General features: G+C 35.9%; 1 protein-coding gene across 3 annotated transcripts; it reads right to left on the bottom strand.

The window, feature by feature from the left end:
• Positions 1–914: 914 nt before the first annotated feature.
• On the bottom strand, positions 915–23,728 carry SDHAF4 (succinate dehydrogenase complex assembly factor 4). 3 transcript variants are annotated; one of them, XM_056818455.1, is made up of 4 exons: positions 23,537–23,680; positions 22,723–22,886; positions 11,276–11,422; positions 915–2,270 (listed from the first exon to the last, which is right to left on the bottom strand). In XM_056818455.1, the coding sequence occupies exons 2-4, from the start codon at positions 22,739–22,741 to the stop codon at positions 2,161–2,163; spliced, it is 276 nt and encodes a 91-aa protein (XP_056674433.1). In that variant the 5' UTR covers positions 22,742–22,886; positions 23,537–23,680; the 3' UTR covers positions 915–2,160. The 3 variants fall into 3 exon arrangements, with proteins under 3 accessions (XP_056674433.1, XP_056674432.1, XP_007484238.3); XM_056818454.1 differs by having other exon boundaries at positions 23,479–23,668; XM_007484176.3 differs by lacking the exon at positions 22,723–22,886 and having other exon boundaries at positions 23,479–23,728.
• Positions 23,729–24,220: the final 492 nt, after the last annotated feature.

Raw genomic sequence — 24,220 nt, 5'->3', positions numbered from 1 at the left:
CTATTGTGTTCAAAGGAATAACAAGGAGAACATTATACAAAGATATGGATACACTGTGGCACAACTGAATGTAATGGGCTTCTCTATAACAGCAATGTAATGATCCAGGACAATTTTGAGGGACTTACGAGAAAAAATACTATCTAAATTCAGAAGAACTGTGGTAGTAATAACACAGAAGAAAAACAACTGCTTGATCACAGGGGTAGATGAGGATATGATTTGGGATACAAACTCTAATGTAAATATCAACAATATGGAAATAAGTCTTGATCAATGACACATGTAAAACCCAGTGCAATTGAGCATAGGCTACAAGAGGGGGTGGGGGTATGGGAGGGAAAGATCATTAATCTTGTAACCATGGAAAAATATTCTAAAATAATTAAAATTTTCCGAATTAAAAAAATGAATTTTATCAGCAGCTCTACTACTAGTCCTAAAAAGTGTCTACACATTTAAAGTTCCTAATTATTACTGTATCATAACTCCATGTCAAGTTTTTTATAATACATTTCAATGACAATGTCATGTTTCTTTTTCCATGTGAAAACATTTTCTTTTCTTTAAAATCAAAAACATTACTTTCTTAGTAACTAGACAGAAAAGCAAGGGGTAGGCAATTGGGGTTAAGTGACTTGCTCAGTATCAAACAGCTAGGATGTGTCTGAGGCCAAATTTGAACCCAAGTCCTCTGGGCTCTAGGACTGGCACCTATTCACTGAGCCACCTAGCTGTTCCTATGTATTTTCTTAACATACAGTGTTCTCCCACTTAATCTCTAGGGCATGAGTTTCCAAATTGTGTGTGTGTGTGTGTGAACATAGCCATTATATATATTTATATACAAAATAGAAACACCCCACTTTTTAAATACCTTGTACCCCCTTTTCACAATAAAATCTACTCAAAAATTTTTCTTAGCTTGCATTTTATTCAAGTCAAATTAAGAATTCATCACAATTTTACAACAAAAAACAAAATTTACAACATGTGGTAAAAATAATATTAAATAAATAACTAATAAAATAAATTAATTGTCAAAAGGTTAAGACCCTCCACTAGAGGGAGGGGCTAAGTGCTTATGGCTCCCACTCTTATCTGCCATAGGGAAGACTTGCTGGGGAACATTCACACAGTCCTGGGAGATACAAGTGCACAATCTCTTCCTCTGGTGTAGGGACCAGGTCTTTTCCTCTTGTAACAACTTATTATTCTCTACATGCCACCTATTTTAGGGCCCACTGCCTTCAGTTGTACTATGTATACTCCTTTTCTGCTAACTCTTACCAATTGTCCAGAATTTGATGTTAGTGTCACATTAATTTTGATTTGAACTTTTGTTTCAAAATCAATAAAAGGATGTATTTATCAAAGAATTATATTTTAAAATATCCAGTAATTTTGGTTACTGCTTCAACTTTCCCAACGCCACAGACAGACTAGTCTCCAATCAATGAGGTATACCCCATAATTTGGAAAACTATTATTCTCAAGTATACCATAAGCTCCTGAGGGACAGGGTCTATCCCTCTTTTACCCTTCTGTATTCAATAGAAAGTATTCAATAATGAATTGCTGAACTGAAATGCTGGTTATATTATTAACTACTTAACAAAATATTTTTTTGAAGATAATGATAGCATGTTAGACTATTAATTCACTTGTTCAAATTATAACAAATTCTCAATTTAGTGGAACTGAATGGATAATTTTGCATAGATAATATATCATAAAATCCCAACTCTGGTGCTTCAAGTATTTGTTTCCATAGCTCTACACTACGGAGACTAGATCCAGAAACACATCTCAGGATTTATGACATTTTATGTCCCAGCAAGATCTTTTCAAACAGTGAAACACTTTAAACCCATAAAAAAATTCTAGAACTTATGTATGTTAATTAGTAATTTTAATTCAACTGATTAATGAACAGAAGTAAATTCTGACCAACAGGTCTTTATTAACAAATCTGTAATAACAAAAGTGCTAATTCAGAAATGCTTCCAAAATCTAATTAATCTTTTTTGGACTAAAATTCTCCAAATCAAATGACTTTTTTGTTTTAAAAAAAGGGGGGTGGGGCAGGGAAACATAAAGAAATTAAATCAAATATATATTACATTCAGAAGAAGAGACCAGTTTCGCGGAGTCTGACCACTAAAAATCCACACAACGTCCTTTTCGTTCCCAATCTCCGTATCGAGTAGGTTCAGGGCCTTTGGGACCACCCTTTTCTTTTGTAAGAGGATTGACATCATCTGGAAATTCTAAAGAAAGAAAGAAAACACAAATCTAAACAAAGCTTAAAAGATTTGGAAGAAATATTATAGAACTCTAGCAATTTTGAAGAATGTAATCTCTCTTAATTTTATTTAGTCAATTTAGAACATTATTCCTTGTTTACAAGAATCATATTCTATCCCTCCTTCCCCTACCCCCACCCTTCTCATAGCCCACACACAATTCCACTGGAATTCCACAGAACCTATTTCCATATTGTTGATGTTTGCACTAGGATGTTCATTTAGTGTCTACATCCCCAATCATATCCCCCTTGACCCATTTAGTCAAGCAGTTGTTTTTCTTCTGTGTTTCTACTCCCACAGTATTTCCTCTATAGTGTTCTTTCTCATAGATCCCTCTGGGTTATTCAGGATCACTGCACTGCAACTAATGGAGAAGTCCATTACATTCTCTTGTACCCCAGTGTGTCAGGCTCTGTGTACAATGTTCTCCTGGTTCTGCTCCTTTCACTCTGCATCAATTCCTGGAGGTCATTCCAGTTTACATGGAATTCCTCCAGTTCATTATTCCTTTGAGCACAATAGTATTCCATCACCAACATATACCACAAGTTGTTCAGCCATTCCCCAACTGAAGGGCATCCTCTCATTTTCCATTTTTTTGCCACCACAAAGAGCGCAGCTATGAATATTGTTGTACATGTATTTTTCCTTATTATCTCTTTGGGGTACAAACCCAGCAGTGCTATGGCTTGGTCAAAGGGCAGACAGTCTTTTAGGGCCCTTTGGGCAGAGTTCCAAATTGCCCTCCAGAATGGTTGGATCAATTCACAACTCCACCAGTAATGCATTAATGCCTCAACTTTGCCACATCCCCTCCAGGGTTCATTACTTTCCATTAAGAATGTAGAGAACTACAAAGGTTTCAAAAATACCACTGCAAGTGATTCTTATTTTTAAATTATTATAAACATTATCTTTTCTTCCCATTGTCCCCAACTGAACAATTTTTAAAAAGTAAATTAAACTCTTATAACAAATATGCAAAGTCAAGCAAAATATATTCCACATTGGCCACATCCAAAAATATGTCTCATTCTGCATTTTAAATCTAACATCTCTACAGTGGCACATTTAATGTTTAGTCCTCAAAATCTGTCGCTTATTATTGCATTGATCAGAATTCTGAAATCATTTCAGTGCTTTTTTCTGGTATGAGTTTCTTATACAAAATTTCTTACCTTTTATGCTCACTTCACTCTACCTTAGTTAACAGAAATCTTCTTGGTTTCCTATGATACTGTCAATTCCCTAATTTTTTATGGCACAATAATATTTTGTTGCTTCCATATGCCATAATATGTTTAGCTATTTCTCAACAGAAGGTTACTCTCAAGTTGCCAGTTTTCCTTTTGCTTTGATCTCTGCATCATGGGCCCAAATAGTAATGTAATTGGGCCAAAGGCTACCCACCATTTTATAACATTTTCAGTATCATTCCAAATTTGTTTTCCAAAATTGCTGCCCTAATTCATATCTCCACTGACAGTTCAATAGTATGCTTGTTTTCCAGGAGCCCCTCTAACATCTGTTCCTTTCTTCTTTTGCATTTTTGCCAATCTGATGGATGCGATAGAACCTAAGAGTTGCTTTATTTTGTATTTCTTTAATTAGAGGTTTGATGCTTCCTTAGAAAACTGTCCATATCCTTGTGACATGCCTCAGGAGTACCCATTGGTGGGTTCATACGGAGCTGCAGTGGAAGTTTGGAGAGAGCCCCGACCCCAGCTAGTCGCCATAGCAGGACTGGCTGGAAGTAAGATTTTAGCATATTCTGGCCTACAGAGATAGCTGGACTGAAACCTGCAGTGGAGAGTAGCAGGCTGAGAACTTAAGTGCACAAAGAGATAGAAAAGCAGAGCGAGAGCAGACAGACAGTGAGATGTGCAAAATCTATCAGCTCAATTCAGTCAAGAAAAATGGGAGACTAGGGGGCTGTGAATGGGATCAAAGATTCCACTTTATTGAGCATATAGGTCCAATATTTATACAGTTTCTACACTCTATGATCAAAGCAAAATGACAGATCAAAAAGAAGGTAATGTCAAATCATACATCCTTCAGTGCCAATTAGGGCACATAGGTGTCACCTGCATTGAGGAGTACAAACACTTCATCAGCAGTAATCTTCAAAGCCCTCTGGTCTGTTATGGCTGGCATAAGGATTTCTTTAAAAGCACAAAAACACTAAGGTATAGCTGATATGCATGAAGGCCACTTGTCCCAGAGATAGAGCTCAAGGTTTAGAAAAGTAAGTTAATTGGTCAGGAGCCAAGTAAGAAAGCCAGGTGTTCTTAGATAGTGATTGGTAGACATGCAAGGTCAGACTGGTCCTTCTCAGAGTCTTGAGGCAGATCTGCAAGTGTCTTTTATGGCTGCTTTTGCTTCAATGTACCCAGAATGTCCTTAAGGACTTGTCATATCCTTTGACTAAAAATGTATACATTAGGTAATGGTTCCTTATTTTAAAAATATTTCCTCCTTTTAATAGATGATTTTCATTTACAACATACTGTCTTAGGATGAAGCAAGCTATTGTTATACAGTTATAAAAAAGAAACCATTGCTTGCCTGCCTGCCCTAGTCCCAAACTTCTTTCCTTTAGAACACTAATCACAAAACACTGGGATTAAAGGAAGTACTAAAGAATTCTAACACTATAATCAGTCCCTTCAAATATTTTTGGTGAAAAACTAAAAAAGGGGCAAAGTTCATGTATTTGTATGTGTCAGGTTAGGGATTCACTGAGGACCTACTATGTGAAGATCCTATATTGAGTTCTGGTTAATCACAATTTTATCCCATCTGCCTGATCTTCATTAAGTCATATGGCCCAATACTCTCAAATGGTTGCTGAGTCAAATGAGCAAACTATCATTCTTTATTTGAAGAAAAATAGGTTTTTCTTATGCTTCTGTTTTTACATAGGTAATTTTTTGAAACCTTCTATACTCATTGAGCCCCACTCCCCCATCCCACATCCATACCAAATCTTCTTTTTAATAAAGAAAAAATTAAGCAACCTAACCTGCCCATCTCTGACAATGTAAATATTTTCTCCTAGTAGTACCCACTTCTTTGCCATGAGGACGGTATATGTTTCATTGTATGTCCTCTAGGATCATTACTGGTTTTTCAATTACTCTGAGTTTGGTTCTCTCTTAGGAATCTTTTTGTTGATAATATTCTTGCCAATGTATATACTGTTCCTTTTGGTTTTGCTTTTTTTTTTACTCTGCATCAGTTCATGCAAATCTTCCTGGGTTAAATTTTTTTTTCAAACCTGCCATTTCTTATTGTATGATGCTAGTCTATGTATAAACTAGCATATTCAGTCATTCCATGGTTGATAGAGATGCATTTGTTTCCAATACTTTGCTACCACAAAAAGCAAAGGTTTCTGTCTTCTTGAGGCTTATTTGTGAGTTGTGGGAATACTGGGCCTAAGAAACATTTTCTGCCTAAGTTTAAAGCTGATATCTAGAAAGATTGAACCAATTCATAGTTCTACAAAAGCTGCTAGTATGCCTGTCTTCTCACAGTACCTCAACATTATTACTGCTGCCTAAATTCAACACTGTCAGTTTACAGAGTGTGAAGTGAAACCTCCAAAGCTCTTTTAATTTCTATTTCAAAAGTATGCAATCACTTTTGGGTATAGCTCCAAATTGTCCTCCAGAATGGCTGGATAGCTCCAATTAACAGTGCATTAGCTTGACTATTTTTTATCCCCTAGTCATTTTCCCTTTCTGTCATGTTAGTAAAAATTATAAATGCATGAGATGATGCTTCAGAGCTTTTTCATTTGCATTTCTTTAGTTATTAGTGATTTAGTACATTTTTTCCCTATTGACAGTTTTGAATTTTTCTTCTACAAATTGCCTGTTCACATCTTTTGTTCAACCTCACCATCTACCAAGATAAACTCAAAATGAGTATAGGATTTCAATATAAATATTACAGTCATAAATAAATTAAGGGAGCATAAAAAAAAAAACACCTATCAGATGTATGGATAAAAGAAGATCATGACCAAATAGGAGTAGAGAGAATCCTGGAAAGTGATATTGATCACTGATTACATGAAGTTAAAAACATTTGGTGCCAATGAAAGTGATGGTCTTGGACTTCAAATGAAGAGACAAGCAGAAAACATGAGGGCTTGGGGATTTACAGCAAATTTCCTGATAATCTTTTTATTTCTCAAAGGCATTTTATAAAAATAAAAGCCATTCCCTAATAGATAAATGGTCAAGGTATGTGAACAGGCCTTATTTATATCTCTCCTTTGGTCCCTTGACATTTCTAATTTCATCTTATCTATTATAACCCATCTGGCTTCACATGTTTTCCTACACAGCTTGAACCTCATGGCCAGCTATTTAAAAAATATGTTCTTTCTATTACTCTAATTCCTTTCTCCTTATCCAATGGGAAGTTTGTTATATTTTTCTTAAGGAATATTTCACATATTGCTGTGTATGATAAAAAAAAATATTTTGCCCTGTACTGAAAAAGAGGAAGTAAAAAATCTGGGTTCAAACCCTCCTCTATCATTTACTTGTCTTATGACCTTGGACAAGACATTTTATAGCCCTAAGCTTCAGTTTCTTCATATGTAAAGTGAAAAGAATACTTGTTAAGACCTACCTCATAGGGTTGTCCTAAAGATCAAAGATATGAAAACACTTTGAAGACCTAAAAGTACTATTGATGTAAACTCTTTTTAAAGTTGAATATCTTTTACCTCCTCTATTGAGGATATTAACTCCTAGATGGCAGAGGCAGTTTTATTCATCTCTGTAAAACCACATTACCTCACCATTTTCTGGTAGAGAGCAACAAATTTAAAGGATCAGAGACATATTAATTAAAGAGTATACATTTGTGGAAAGGAAAGGAAGGTGGAGAACTTAACATCTTGTTATTTTGTGTACTGATTAGGTTATCTAACAGTTATATAATTTGCCTGCCATTTCCCAAGAACTCCTAAAACTTCTGAACATTCCCCAAACATCTTTTGATAGATAGAAAAATTATTTAGCCTAGCTTAGTAATATATTATGCTAAGGGATCTTGAAGGAACTCAAGATTACATATTTATCCTTTAAGAAGGTAATAGGTATCTTCCAAATATGTAATTGTTTTTTAGATTTACCTCTAGGTTTTCCATTTCCCAATCACAAAATCATATGGTTTTAAAGTTGGAAGGAACATTTATACTTTACTTTTGAAATGCTTGTCATTTCTCCAAATTTAATTGTCTTATGCATATGTTTGGCTAACTACTGGTACAGTCACACATTAAATCTCAACACTTGGAACTGCTTCTTATCTGTAATGTCATATAATGTGTTATCATGATTTAGGGTAGACCTCATTTTTGTCTATTTGGTATGATTATCTCTTTTATCCCACACTTATTAACTCATTCTCTATTTAATTTCTCATTTTGGCTTCTAAGGCAACCAAGGCTATATAGATACTTCCCAATAAATTACTCAAATTGCAACATTTTTCTCAATCAATTATCTCTAAACCACTAACCGCCCCCAACCCTGTATTATTTATCAAACACCCTAAATTTTTAAATAGCAAGGTTTCTAGTGATACAATTTATCAACATTATAACAATAAAACAAAACCAAATAATGACAGCGTTTCAGCTGTGAGAAAGATCACAAAGTCACCAATACACTCGCCCATTTCTCAAATGTAGAAAAACAGTCCCATAATTTACTTCTCTCTGGATTGCAATTAAAATCTCTTCTCAAGAATTTTCTTTATGTTTCTTTGCAAGAAAAATTCTTCATCAGTACTCTAATAATGATAGCTTGTAGCTAGCATTTATATAATATTTACTAGGCAGCTGGATGACACAGTAGATAGAATGCTGGGCCTGGAGTCAGGAAGACATGAATTAGTATCTGCTATCAGATCCTTACCAGCTATATGACCCTAGGCAAGTCACTTGACCCTATTTGTCTGAGTTTTATTCATCTGTAAATGAAAAGAAGGAAATGGCAAACCATTTTAGAATCTTTAATAAGAAAATTCCAGAAAGGGGTCAGGAAGAGTTAAACACAACTGAAATGACCAAACAAATATAGTATTTACTAGATGATACCAACTTCTCCTAGAATGCCAGATAAGTGTAAATGTTCAAGATTCCAGTGACTCTTAAAGATACAGTATCTAGTCTCATGCATATAAATGCTTCTTCCTCCCTTAATAGACTACAAATGCCAAGCAATGAGATTATGTCTTATATTTCTTTTGTAAATTTTCTTGGTTAGTAATACAGTAGTGGTAATATTTTTATGATAATTACTTGGTAATATTTGATAAATATGTGCTCATTAGTTGCCTTTATTTTTTTGAGCTTTGCTATTTTCCAACTGTATCATGCTTACATTTTTACTGAGTTCTAACCTTTGATAGTTGGGGCATGAGTGTCTCTGGGAAATACTTTAAATAGGCCATGTTGGAGATGATCCACTGTTATCTTTCAAAATATGAGCAGTTTAGGAAAGTTCCCCAGTTCCTCTGAGGCACATATACACCAAGATACTCTTCAGCAACATAAGCAGAGGAGCTCTTTCTAGTGTCAGCTCTGAAAGGGCTGACCAAGAGGAAAAGATAAATTCATAAAACCATCAAGCATTATCTGTAATGACAATAAACTAAAACAATTCCCATTAAGATCAGGAGTAAATCAAGGATACCTATTATCACCACTCTTATTTAATATTGTACTAAAAATAACTGCTAAATAAGAGCAGAAAAAGAAATGAAAGGAATTCAAATAGGCAATGAAAGAAAAAAGTTATCATTCTTTGCAGATGATATGATAGTATATCTAGAGAATAAACCATAAAACAAATAGAAATAATTAACAATTTTAGCAAAATCTCAGGATACAAAATAAACCCACATAAATCATCAGCATTTCTATTTTCCACAAAAGCATGAGATAGAAAAGGAAATTCCATTCAAAAAACTAGACAATATAAAATACCTAGGGGTATACCTACCAAAACACAACAACTATATGACCATTTTTCACACAAATAAAGTCAGACCTAAACAATTAGAAAAACATTAAATTGCTTGTAGATATGTCAAGCCAATGTAGTGAAAATGACAGACCTATCTTAATTAATTTACCTATTTAGTTCCACACCAATCAAATTACCCAAAAATTATTTCATAGAAATGGAAAAAACAACAATAAAGTTCATTTGGAAGAACAAAAAGCCAAGAAAATCAAGGGGATTAATGGGAAAAAAAAGGAAGGAAGAAAGCCTGGTTGTACCAGACATCAAACTATACTATAAAGTGGTAATCATCAAAACAATCTGGCACTGGCTAAAAAAAAAATCAATGGAATAGATTAGGCAATCAACACATGACAGTTAATGTCCATAGCACCTTAGTATTTGATAGATCCCAAAATCCAAAGAGTCTGGGGAAAGAACTCATTTTATTTGAGAAAAACTGCTAGGACAAATGGAAAGCAGTATGACAGAGATTAGTTATGGACCAACATCTACCATACACCAGGATAAAATCTAAATGGACACTTGATCTACAAATAAAGGGTGACACTATAAATAAATTAGGGAAACATGGAAATGTTTACCTGTCAGATTTATGGATAAGGGAAGAATTGGCCAAACAAGATATAGAGAACATGAAGAAAAAAGAAATAGATAATTTTGAATGCATTAAATTGTAGAGTTTTTGTACAAATAAAACCAATTAAACGAAGATTAGGAGGGAAACAACAAATCTGGATAAAAATTTCATAGCAAGTATCTGGAAAAAGTTCCATTTCTTGAATATACAGAGAAATGAATTAAATTTATAAGAATACAAAACATTCCCTAATTAAAAAATGGTCAAATGATATGAACAGGCAGTTTTCAGAGGAAGAAATTAAAATGAACTATAGTCAAGTGAAGAAGTGCTCCAAATTATTAGTCATTAGAGAAATGCAAATTAAAACAACTCTGAGAACTTCACATCTACCAGATTGGCTAACATGACCAAAAGGAAAATGATAAAATGTTGGAGATGTGGCAAAAGTAATAAATAAATAAAATATACGTTGGTAAAATTGTGAAATGATACAAATATTCTGGAGAGCAATATGGAAACAGCTCAAAGGCCACAAAATTATGCATATCCTTTGACCTAGCAATACCACTACTGGGTCTGTATCCCAAAGAAATCAGAGATAAGGAAAAAGGATCTACCTGTACTAATATATTTTTAGTAGGTCTTTCTGTAGTGGCAAAGAATTAAAAACTGAGGAGTCCATCACTCAGACCATGGCTGAATAAATTGTGGTATATAATTGTAATGAAATACAACTGTGTCATAAGGAATGGTGAACAGCATTCAGAAAAACCTAAACTGATGCAAAGTGAAGTCTGCAGAATGAGAACAATTTACACAGTAATAGAAATGTTGTATGATGTTCAACTGTGAAAGACTAAACCATTATTGGAAAAGATTGATGTACAAGTTAAAACCAAGGAAGGATTATCTACTACTTGAGGAGGTTCTGTTAATAGCCTAGGAAAAGGAGGGTTCATTATGATTTTGAACAAAATCCTTTATTTTATTCATGTATAACAAATAATACATTGATTTAACAACTGCCATCAATTTATTTTCACGTTTGAAATAAATCTTCTAATGGACCAGATTTTTTTTTTAAATTTACTTGTGATTTTATTGGTATTGAGAACTCTTGGCGAGAAAACTCTGGAGTAATGCACATCATTACTGCTCTCCAACTTAAACTTGAGTATACTGGAAAGGTGGTTGGAAGTACTAAGAAGTTAAGTGAATTGTAAGGGTCACACAGTGAGTGACAGAAGCTCTCAATTCACTATACCATACTACCTCTAAAAACAAATAAAATTTTTTATAGGGGTATGTTCATGTGTGTGAATACTCACTTTCTAGAGGCTCCTGCTCTAAATTGGAATCTTCTGGAGCATCAAATCGTCCTAGTGGTAACTTGGGCTTCTTAAGTGCTTGTTTGGTTGACCCAGACTGTCCTTGATTAGAATTAGCTTTCCTCAAAGCAGTGCTCAGAGAGAATCCTATAAAAGTAGATAAATGTAAAGATGAAAAACAAGGCATTTTATTTTTTCCAAATAAAATAAGAATACAAGATAAGAAACTTTTAAAAATATCCTGAACTGTAATAAAAAGGCAAAAAGTTAAAAAAATAAGAAAAACCTAAAAACAAAGAGGATACTCATTACTTGAAAATTAGCTGAATCACCTGTGATAGCAAAGGATTATTATTCCAACACACAAAGATCAATATGGGGAATTCAGAGAAAAGATAGGAAAACTTTTATAAAGCTGAGTGGCAAAGCAGATAGTGTGCTGGACTTAAGCTTTGGGAATACCTTAGATCAATTTTTACTTGAGACACTTTATCTGTGTAACCCTGGACAAATTTTTTTTTTAAAATATATTTTATTTGATCATTTCCAAGCATTATTCGTTAAAGACATAGATAATTTTCTTTTCCTCCCCCCCACCCCCCATAGCCGACGCGTAAATCCACTGGGCATTAGATGTTTTCTTGATTTGAACCCATTGCTTTGTTGATAGTATTTGCATTAGAGTGTTCATTTAGAGTCTCTCCTCTGTCATGTCCCCTCAACCTCTGTATTCAGGCAGTTGCTTTTTCTCGGTGTTTCCACTCCCATAGTTTATCCTTTGCTTATGAATGGTGTTTTTTTCTCCTGGATCCCTGCAAGTTGTTCAGGGATATTACACCGCCACTAATGGAGAAGTCCATTACGTTCGATTATACCACAGTGTATTAGTCTCTGTGTACAATGTTCTCCTGGTTCTGCTCCTCTCGCTCTGCATCACTTCCTGGAGGTTGTTCCAGTCTCCATGGAACTCCTCCACTTTATTATTCCTTTTAGCACAATAGTATTCCATCACCAACATATACCACAGTTTGTTCAGCCATTCCCCAATTGATGGGCATCCCCTCGTTTTCCTGGACAAATTTCTTAACCTCTCTCAACTTCAAATATGTATATCTGAATGTGTTTAATAAAATTTGAGAGACGAGAGGGAGGGACAGGAGAAACTAAATTGGAGACTAGCAATTCGGAACCTTTTTTTCATTCTTTTGACTTTGTTTTTGAGGTCTCGTGGAGTCATTAGTGTCTATCTGCTCAATTCTAATTTTTAGGAACATCTTTTCTTCAGAGAATGTTTGTGTCTGTGAAGATAGGGTTACCTCTCCCCTGCCCACTTTTAGATTTAATAACCAGAAGTGTATATACCCCATTTTACACTTGAGTGGGGAGAGATCTATAACCCAAGTGTGCTAAAAGTAGGTGACAAATCAGAAACAACTGACTGCCCTTGAAAATTCTAGGACTGTGATTGGTCCATGTAAAGTGGAGGAAGGCATAGGAAGTGAAACAAAGAGGCATCTTTAAAAGCTGTAGCAAAGGAAGTTGCAAAGGACTGACTGACAACTCTCAAATCAAGGATTCTACAAGAGCTGGCTGGGTCAGAATTCTGAGGGGTTAGAGAAAGCAGTTTTTCAACTGATTATCAGTCTTTCTGGACCCAGAATTCAAGTCTGAAGGTGTGGATCTGGAACTCTTCCTGGACAAACCCATCTATCAAGCTGCCTGTCTTATAATAATATCAAGCAAAGGTGAAGAGGAAGTTTCTCCATTCATTCTGGTGGACAGAGTGAATTGAAGAGAATTTCCCCATTCCCTGAAGCTTCTAAGGATTATACAGCTGGATCTCTGCTACCTGACCCATTAAGGACTCTGTGAGAATCTTGTTTTTTTGAGCGGACTTATCCTTAGCTAGCGTTAGTATAGTTTAGTTTAGACAAGCTTAGAAATTAACTATAGTGAGTTAAGTATCTGGGATTAATTAGTAAACTGGCCCATTATCCTCTTCCTTTACACAGTATTGATTCCAAGGCAGAAGGTAAGGGTTAAAAAAAAAAATCCCCTGGCACATGGACTAGGTGGCCATCTTGAAAGTTTTTGAATTTTTTTCTCCCTCTTTGTGTGTTGGTACAAAGTGATCACAGTGGAGTACACTAATACTAATTCTATTGTATATGCTAGATTAATGTTAAATGTAAACATTTCTTGAGACATGTTAAAGGATTTATTGTATTTATTTGGGAGTGTCTTGTACACATCCCTTACATTGTTTTCACATTGTTCCCTAAAGTATGTTACATATTATTAGACTACCGATGGATGAAACCATATATGTCACTGTCTGTGCCAACTGTCTTGTCATATGCCCCATTACTGTGTATCTGTTTGTGTATTGTCTATAAGTGTAGAGTTGTATTGTTTATTATTAGAAATGGGTTTAAGGCTAGAATTGTATGGGCAACCAAGGATTCAGAACTAAAATAAATTGTAATAATGATGAAACAACAACTGGATCAAATGGAAGTATACATGAGAGACAAAAGGTTTACAACTAATGAATATGGTTTTGATGTAAAGGAAAAAGATGGTACACCTAAATTTAAATAGGCTACAAAAGTAAGAGGCAGAAAGTAAGGTTACTTTATTCCCTCTGAGAGATCTCCCTGTGGTTTCTAGGGATGAGATCTTTCAAGTAAAAACGCATAAGAGCTTTACACCTAAAGATTTGGAGTCAATAAAAAAGAGAACACCTGCCTTTGTGGATGAACCAAATAAGGAGATCAAAGAAATGCAGAGAGCCATTGATCTGCTTGATCCAGACTATAACAATTTTGCTTTATTAATGAAAGAACTTTTAACCAAAAGGGAAAGGAATAAGTTTATAGATAAGATGACACAGGATCTCTTATCAACACCATGGCCACAGGATTATCATGACACAGATATTAACAACAAAGCCCAATATGATATAATGAAAGAAGCTAGACAAGCAATACTAGATGTTATGGGTAGATACACTAAAAGGCCAAATGCTTGGTCCAAGTTTGAGGGAATTAAAAGGCTAATGAAACACCTACTACATTCCTTGTCCGTATTACTGAGGCAGCTGAAACATATCTAAACATGGATGTTCTGGAAGAAGGAACAATTGCACATATAAAAAGGATCTTTGTGAAAAATGCTATCCCTAAAATAAAACTACTTTTTAAGAATAACTATTCAGATTGGGAGGAGATGGAATTAGAGGATCTGAGAAGAAAGGCAACATATGTACAGATAATGAAGACAAATATGAGGAAAGGGATACAGTTATAGAAGATCTAAAAAGAAAATGAAGGAAGCAGAAGGCAAAGCAAGAGACAGTGAAATTCATGAATTTAAGGCAGTAGCAGCATTAAGATCCATGAAACCTAATAACAACTATTACGAGCCTAGGGACATAAGATCAGGTCCCCAAATGTGCTTTTTATGCAACAGGGTTAGTCATTTTGTCAGGGAATGCAGATACAGAGGTCAGTTTTCCAGATAACTGAACAGAAATGGAGGATTTATTAGATAGAATAATTATAACAATAATAATTGGAATAACAACAACAATAATAACAATAATAGCTAGACTAACTACCAAAGAAGGAATAATGGAAATACATGTCAGAATGCTTGTAGCCAGGGAGCTCAAGCACCAGGTCTAAATAGCATGCAGGACTGGGTTAAATCTGAAGCAATGCCTAAATACAGTCAGGTTGTTAAGGGTAATCAAAACAAAGGGGCTTGAATCAAGGGAAAATGAATTGAGATTAAATGAGAGTGATTGTAATGGTAATAAGGTTAATGAAGCTATAGATGATGTGATTGAATCAAAGGATAATGTAGTGTTAATAATTATAAGGAAAAGGAATATTGTAATGTAAAATTAGTAGAAAATTCTAAAGATTGTAAAATAATGAAGAATGTAAATTGGATAATGATAACGTGATTGTAAATGAGAGCAATGATCCCAATGTAGAGAGTATAAGGACCAAGGATAGTAGTGTAAAAGCTTATGATGGTGTTAAAGGTGTAAAATCCTGAGAATATCATGCAGTTCAAGCAGATGTAAATTTGTATGGACAGGAAATGACTGAGCTTTGTACTGATGTTACTGTGCTTGCATCAGTGTTGGAAGCATTTCAGCCTCCAAACAGTACAGAACCATATGTATCTATCACTATATGAGATCAGATTTATGATCTTCTGGTTCATACTGGAGCCAGTAAATCAGTTTCCAAAGTCTTCCTAAGAATTGTAGAGCTGTTGGTACAATGGAAGTTATAGGAGCTACTGGTAAACCCGAGAGAGTAGCAAAATTACAATCTAAAATGATTTCTTTAGGTTCTGTGGAGCATGCATTTCTTTGTATGCCAGACTGTTCCATGAATCTTTTGGGTAGGGATTTATTATGTAAATTATGGGCAATAATCCAATGTTCTGAGATTTCACTGTGGTTGATTTATGCTCAGCTTTTTTCTCAATACCAATCCATGAGGATTCTCAAAAGATCTTTGCTTTTACCTGGGAAAAAAACAAGTGGATGTGGACTTGTCTGCCCCAGCGGAATACCAATTCGCTGAGCCAGTTTTCACGAATTTTAAAGAGATCTAAAAACTATTAACATTCAAAGAAAGTAAATTAGTGCATTTTGTAGATGATATCCTCCTTGCATCCCCAAATGCTAAAGCGTTTCTGAGAGATAGCAAGATTCTTTTGCTAGAATTATATAATTGTGGGCATAAAATTTCAAAGGCAAAATTACTGTGGGTTTTGCCTCAAGTGCAATATCTTGGTTTTGTGTTATCAGAAAGTTCCAGAAGTATCACACAGAAAAGAATAGTAGATATCCATAAACAAGTGCTCCTAAGACCAAAAAGCAACTCAGAAGTGTTCTTGGGACAACTGTTTTATGTAGACAATGGATACCTGGGTATAGTGAATTAACAAAATGTTTAACAGACTTAACCAGGAATATAGAACCAGAACCTCTGAAACTAAAGCCTGAACACCTGAAAGTCTTAAGTAAGCTTAAAGAAGCCCATTTTATCTGCTCCAGCTTTGGGTATCCCAGACTATACAAAACTATTTCAACTATTTGTAAATGAAACTAAAGGTATTGCTTCTGGTGTACTGACATAGACTTTAGGACAAAGTTATCTTCCAACTGGATATTATAGTTGTCAGCTTGATCCAATAGCTGCTGGTACAGTTCCTTGTCTAAGGGGTGTAGCAGCTGCAGCTATGTTAGTCCAAAAGTCAGCAGATATAGTTTTGGGATGTCCATTGACTATATATTGTTCACATCAAATAGAAGCACTAATGAGAAAATTTCATACTCAAGCATATTTAGATCAATGAATATCCAAGTATGAAATTATTCTCCTAGGGAATAAGAGCATCCAGTGGAGGAGATGTAGTGTATTAAATCAAGCTACATTTCTTCCTGATTTGCCAAAGAACGGTGAACTATTACATGAGTGTGTGGAAGTAGTGCATCTAGTGGATATGCCTAGGATGGATTTAAAAGACACTCCAATTGAAAATCCAGACTTGGTGTTATTCACTGATGGTTCTTCATTCTTGTATAATGGAATTAGATATACAGGTGCTGCCGTGGTCACAGAATTTGAGACACTGTGGTATGGCTCATTACCTAGTAACCTTAGTGCTCAAGGGGCAGAGTTGGTCACTTTGAATCAAGCATTCCTTCCAGATGATAGTAAAAGTGAAAATATTTATATAGACTCTCATTATGCATTTTCTGTATGTCATGCTCCAGGAAAAATCTGGAAACGAGGTTTTATTACTGCTTTGGGAAAACCAATTGCTCATGCAGAAATAATAACTGAGTTGTTGGATTCTATCCAAAAATCCTAAACAGCTAGTGGTAATCCATTGTAGAAGTTATACTAGTGGTAGAGATTCAGTTTCTAAAGGAAATCATAGAGCTGTTATCACTGCTAAATGTGCAGTCAGGAATGCTCCAGTGTTTATAATGAATTTGACAACTATTGAATCTGATGATCTAGAAAAAGCTTATGTACACTCGGAAATTCAGAAGTGGATGGAGAAATTTGGAGCAAAAAAAGAACATGGAATATGGGTTGTAGATACTGGAAAACTGCTGTTACCAAAAAGATATGTATACCTATTTGTGTCAAGTCATCCACACAAAAGGACATTTTGGTACTCAAGCTGTAGTAGACTCTGTAAAGAGGCAATGGGTAGCTCCTGGAATAAGTATTATAGCAAATAAGATCTGTACAAGTTGTTCTGTTTGCCAGAAAGTCAATCAAGGGGCATTCATACAGAAAGGTTTGGGTGGTAGACCTTTAGCATATTGTCCATTTGAGAATCTGCAAATTGAATTACATCACATGCTGAAAGCTGGAAGATACAAGTTTTGTCTGGTAATTGTAAACAGGTTAACAAAATGGCCTGAAGTGTTTCCATCAAATACAAATACAGCTAGCTTTGTGGTAAAAGTGTTGGTTAAGGAAATTATTACTAGATTTGGTGTACCACTTACCACAGACTCTGACAAAGGATCTCATTTCACCCAAGATATCCTGAAAAGTGCCTATGAGAATCTAGGAATAACACCTAAATATCATATTCCGTATGATCCATAAAGTTCAGGTCAAGTGGAATGTGTAAATAGGGTTCTCAAGACTATGGTGGGGGAAAATCTGTGATGAAACTCATCTAAAATGGTCAGATATTCTTCCCATAGCTTTGTTTTACCTACATAAAAGACCAAGAGCAGATTTATATATATCATCTTATGAAATGCTCTTTGGACATGCTCCACTGCAGGCAAAAACTTTGCTTCATACTTAAGTGATTAATAACAATTACTTAGAGAACTACATGATATGGGAGTATTGATCCAATATGGTCCATTAGATTATTCTCTCCGTAACTTCAAAACAGGAGATAAGGTAAATGTGAAAAATTTTGCTAAAAAATCAGCAACACAAGAGAGTTGGGTAGGATCTTACACAATTGTGTAAGTTTCTCCATCTTCAGTAAAAGTTTTGAGTAAAGATTCATGGTATCATTGTTCACATATTAAAATAAGTGTAAAGTGTAGAAAGCATAACTAGAACATCTGAAACAGTAACACCAACACTGTAATTATGATCATCTGTGAAAGACTTTTACTCTGATCAACACTCAAGATGAAAAATGAAATCCATCCTGAGAAAGAACTGATAAACTAAGTACCAATTGAAGCATTTTTTTAAACTTTATTTTTCTTGCCTCTTTGATGGGCAGTATGGTTAATATGGTAATACTTTGCATGACTTCACATGTATAATGGATAACACTGGTTCACTACTCTTTGGAACTCAAAAATTTTAAAAAGAATGTTAAAAAAATTTTTTTTAATTTAAATTGATTTTCCTTTATTTTGGCATCATCTCAGGTTAAAGCAAAAACCTAGGATGAGGAATTTTTAAAAAACTGGTATTTAGGAAATGATATAATCAAGAGCTTTATCATATGGTATAGCAAACAGACACACAAAAGCACACATGCTTTATGGTGATATAAACAGTCAGAGATTTGTCCCCCAGATGTAAGATATTCTAATGCAAGGGTCGTGGAAATGTGTAGGGAGAAAACACACTGAAAAGTTGGGATTCAGGTGGCAAAGTTATATGCCTTCAGATTGAGCAACTAAAAAATCTACAAGTTTTATCCACCTGGCATAGAGTTAACAATAGAAAAGTATAAAACATCTGAATTTGCCTATATACTTTTACAGGCATTAGGACCACTTGGCATAAGTAACTCCATATTAGAGTTCTATTATTACAGTAACTATAATATCAAACAATAAAGACCTTATAATTACCCTAGCTTCCTTTCTATTTCTACTGCCATTACCCTAATAGAGGGCTTCATTTAAAAACATATTAGCTTCCTAATTGGTCTCTCTTCCCTCTCCAATACAACCTTTACACATGTGCCAACATAAATCTTTCTAATATGCAGGTGTGATCATGTTATTTATTCTGTTCCAAGGCCTTCACTGATTCCCCACTACCTATAGGACATCATCATCTTAATCTGGTATGCAAAGTCATTTTCAAAACAGTTCTAATCTACCCTTTTTTCCAACGTTTTTTAAACATTACTCCCTTTCAGCCAAACTAGATAGTCAGCTCTTCTTGGGTCTTTGCTATATCTTGCAGATGCATAGGTCAATATAGAATAAAGAGCCACACCTGCAATTTCTGTCCTTTGAAATTTTTTTCTTCTTTTAATAACTAGTAAAGGAGATCCCTTCTTACCCTCTCATTCATCTCTGACCTCTCCTATATATCTATCACATTCTAATGTGCATGTGTATATATGTGTATGTGTGTACTCCTCTCCCCTAGTAAGCTCTTTAAGGGCAGGAACTATGTGACCTAATTTAATTTTTCCTATGCCTGTGTGAGATCCTTGTTTAATGACCAAGTAAGTCAGATAACAGTAAAAACAACAACAACAACAAAACGTAGGCAGCAGTAAGAGAAGCAAAGCACCTAGGAATAATATGGTAAACAGCACCCTAAAACCTACTCCTCCAATCACATCTAGGCACTATATATTAGGCAGGACATTAATAAACTGGATAGTGTCCAAGGGAAAAGAATCACGATTAAATGGCACCAAGGCCATGACATATGAAGATTAGTTGAAGGAAATGGGGATATTTAGTCTGGAGAAAAAGAAGGCAAAATATAATACTTTCATTTAAGATTCTGAGGGCTTATCATGTGAAAGACATTTCCAAACAAAATAATGAGAAATAATGCAAGAAAAATGCAGGCTAATTTAGTCTTGATGAAAGAACAACTATTTAGAGATATACAAAGAGAATGAACTGTCTCAGGAAGCAGTAGTTTTATAATCATTTTACATTTATTAAGTACCTATGATTTACCAGGCAGTGTGCTAAGCATTAAAACTTCATTTGAGTCTGCAAAAAAAAAAAAAAAGACTGGATACTATTTGTCATTAAAAACACAGAATGATTTCTAGAACTAGAAAAAATAACAAAATACATCTAGAAGATCAAGAATATCAAGGGAACTAATGAAAATAAAGGTGAAGGACAGTGGCCTAGTGGTATCAGATCTTAAACTGTACTATAAAGTAGTAATCTTCAAAACAATCTGGTACTGGTTAAGAAATAGAAGGGTGGCTCAATGGAATAGATTAGGGGTAAATGACCTCAGTAATCTATAGAGTGTTTAGTAAACCCAAAGATCCCAGCTCTGGGGATAAGAATTCACTATTTGACAAAAACAGCATGACAAAAATTGGGTATTATTTAATATCTCACACCCTATGCCAAGAAAGGGTTAAAATGAGTATATGATTTGGACATAAAGGATATTATAAGTAAATCAGGGGAACATAGAATGGTTTACCTGTCAGATCTGTGGAGAAGGGAAGAATTTATGAACAAAGAAGAGATAGAGAACATTATAAGATATAAAAAGAATAATTTTGATTATATTAAATTAAAATTATTTCATACAAACAAAACCAAAGCAACCAACAGAAAGGAAATATCAACCTGAGAAAAAAATTTTATAACAAATTTCTCTGATAAAGGTTTCATTTCTCAAATATATAAAGAACTAAATCAAACTTATATGAATGCATATCATTCCCCAATTGACAAATGTCAAAGGATATGAATAAGCAGTTTTCAGATGAAAAAATCAAAGCTAACACTAATGATAAGAAAAATATTCCCAGGGCAGCTGGATAGCTCAGTGGATTGAGAACCAGGCCTAGAAACAGGAGGTCCTAGATTCAAATCTGACCTCAGATATTTCCTAGCTGTGTGACCCTCACAAGTCACTTACTACTGCCACCCCAACTGCCTGCCCCTTACCACTCTTCTACTTTAGAATAAATACATGGTATTGATCCTAAGGCAGAAGGTATGGGTTTAAAAAAAAATGTTCTAAATTCCTCTTGATAAGAAAATGCAAATTAAAACAACCGAGGTAGCACCTCATACCTATCAAATTGGTTACTATGACAGAAAAGGAAAATGAGAAATGTTGGAGGGGATGTGGCAGAATTGGGACACTAATTTATTGCTGGTGTAACTGTGAACTGATCCAACCATTCTTGAGGGCAATCTGGAACTACACCCAATTCTATAATACCTTTCAATTCTATAATAGCATTACTAGGCCTGTATCCCAAAGAGGTAAAAAATAAAAGGGCGGGGGTTGAGGGGGAAGAGAACTATTGATACAAAAATCTTTATAGCAGCTCTTTTTTGTGGTGGCAAAGAATTGGAAACTGAGGGCATATCCAACAATTGGAGAATGGTTGAACAAACTGGTGTATGATGGTGACAGAATACTATTGTGCTCTAAGGAATGATGAACAGGATGATTTCAGAAAGAGCTGAGAAGGCCTTGGGCTGATGCAGAGTGAAATAACCAGAACCAGGGAAACATTGTACACAGTAACAGTAATACTGTGGAATGATCAATGGTGATTTGGATTCTTTCAGCAATACAAAGATCCAGGGTAATTCTGAGGGACTTATGACAAAGAATGCTATCCACCTCTAGTAAAAGAACTGTTGGAGTCAGAATGCAGATAAAAGTATATTTTTTTCAATTGTTTATTTAGGTTTATGTTTTGAGGTTTTGTCTTATAAGATTACTCAAAAAGATGAATATGGAAAAATTAAATTAAAAAACACAGAATGATATACATTTTGCGGTCTTGGTCAATAAATATTTTGTTATAAAAATTTAATTTTCAAAAAAAGATACATAGTTGTCAGGAATAATGTAGAAATCCCTTTAGATAGTGATTAGATTGGATAGCTTCCTGTCTAAATAAAAATATTTCTTTAAAGTCAGTCAGAAGGCTTGGTGAACCGACATGGTGAACTGCTAAATGAGAGCAGTTCTGGTTATAATGACCCAAAGGTAACAAAAAGATAATGAAATGAAGAAGTCTTTTGGGCATCTGGAAATAGAGCCTTAGGAGACATCTGTATTGATGGCTCACAAGATGAATCAAAGCACTTAAAAATAGCAATAAAAGAGAACCAAGAGAAGAAGAACCAAGTCCAGGAGAAGGAATGGTCAGTTGTGAAAGGTAAAATAGGTTGAATACTGATTAAAAAAAAAACATTTAATGCCAAAACATATACTGGGACAAACATCATTTTATTTTAGGGTTTCTTCAGTTTAATGGGAGAGACAACATGGGAAAACGACAAATACTTGATAGATGTAGAGTAAATGGAAGTAACCTCGGAAATAAAGTACTAGCATGGGGGGGATGGGAGGGACGAGACAAGGGGAGAGCATAAAGGTCCTTTTTCAGAAGATGGAATTTGAGCAGTCTCCAGGAAAACTAAAGCATAGCAGATATGGTCTCACCTTCCTCTCCCCAAGACATAAAAGGAACAGGTAGGGGCAGTTCGGTGATGCATTGGATAGAGCATCGGGCCTGGTGTCAGCAACATTTGAAGTCAGCCTCAGACATTTACTAGCCGTATAATCCCGAGGTAAATCACTTAATCCTGTTTGCCTCAGTTCTTCATCTGTAAAATGGGAACACACCTCAAACCACTCCAGAATCTTTGCTAAGAAATTCCACCGGGTCACACAGCGTCGACCACTGCTGAATGACTGAACACCAACAGCAGAAATAAAGAGGTGCTTTTTATACATGGTTAGGAAGCTCTAAGCAGGAGGCAGGTCGGGTTAAATTCCCTCATCCATGGGGTACATACAGGTGCAGTGAGGGGACAAAAAGGCCCAGGCCCGCGTGCGCAGTCAAGCTCCAAACCCTTAACAACAGCGCGAATTAGCCGAGACACACAGAATGGAATCAACTTTAGGACGTGGTTCTAGAAACTGAAGGGGAAAAGACAGAATGAACCCGAGGCCAGAGGAAGCAAGCAAAATAGCAGAGAACCCCAAAAGCTAGGGAAGCTGGGGGACGAAAATGGAGGGGGGGAGGGGAAAGAAGTCCATGCACGCATGCGCATATGCTCCTCGAAGGGCTCAATTCCCCCAGGCGCTCTCGCACCCCAGGACCCGACAGAGGGAAGGCCCTCCACACTAGGCAGACTGTATGCCTTTCTGCAAACTTCTCCCTGTCCTCAGAGGGCCCCTGAGAATGCTCCTTACTTGTCATCGCCGGGGCCCACAAGGCGCTGGAATAGGGTCCCAGAACGAACAGTCGTACCAGCCCAGCCACGTCCGAGGCCATAACGAGGGTCGCGAGGTTACCTCCCGACCTCCGGCAGTCAATACCTCCGACCAGAGGTCGGTGGGCCGTTCCCCCTCCGCCGAGGAGGCGGCCCCACGCAGCGCGTGGGCGGAGCCGGAAAAGGCGTTCCTAAGCACTGGGAGAGCCGCCCCTCCCTCCCACGCCATTGACCACGCCTCCATTGATCCGTAACCACACAGGGTGTCTTCCCTTGACCCAAACTCCTCCTTTTCTTCCTTGTGTATCATCTCTCAGGGAAAATCATGAAAGGCTCTGGAAAGCCCCTTTTCGCTACAGGAAAGCTTTTTTCGCGCCTCCCTCCCAGCACCTTTCAACAAATTTCCAACAAATACCCCAAAACTGCCAGTGTACCTGGAGTTTGGAACTGAACTAAAATTTGTTTGATTATGCTGAGTGGAAGCATTGGGGCTCATCTAGAGGCTGCTCCTTCCCGGGGTCATTTGTAAGTCTCCCCCACTGATTTTAAGTACGCAAATATTTAAACAGATCCCTACTTCATCCATGTGTATATTCCCTGGAGGGCTGCAAATTGCAACCCGTCCTTGCCTGCTCATCCTGTTTAACTCATGTCAATACGCCAAAGGGGGACCCCGCAACATGCTAGGGGTACTGGGTACTCTTCATTGATTTTTATATGAA

Source organism: Monodelphis domestica, chromosome 2, assembly GCF_027887165.1.
Source record: "Monodelphis domestica isolate mMonDom1 chromosome 2, mMonDom1.pri, whole genome shotgun sequence".
NCBI lineage: Eukaryota > Metazoa > Chordata > Mammalia > Didelphimorphia > Didelphidae > Monodelphis > Monodelphis domestica.
This window is presented reverse-complemented; position numbering and strand designations above follow the sequence as displayed.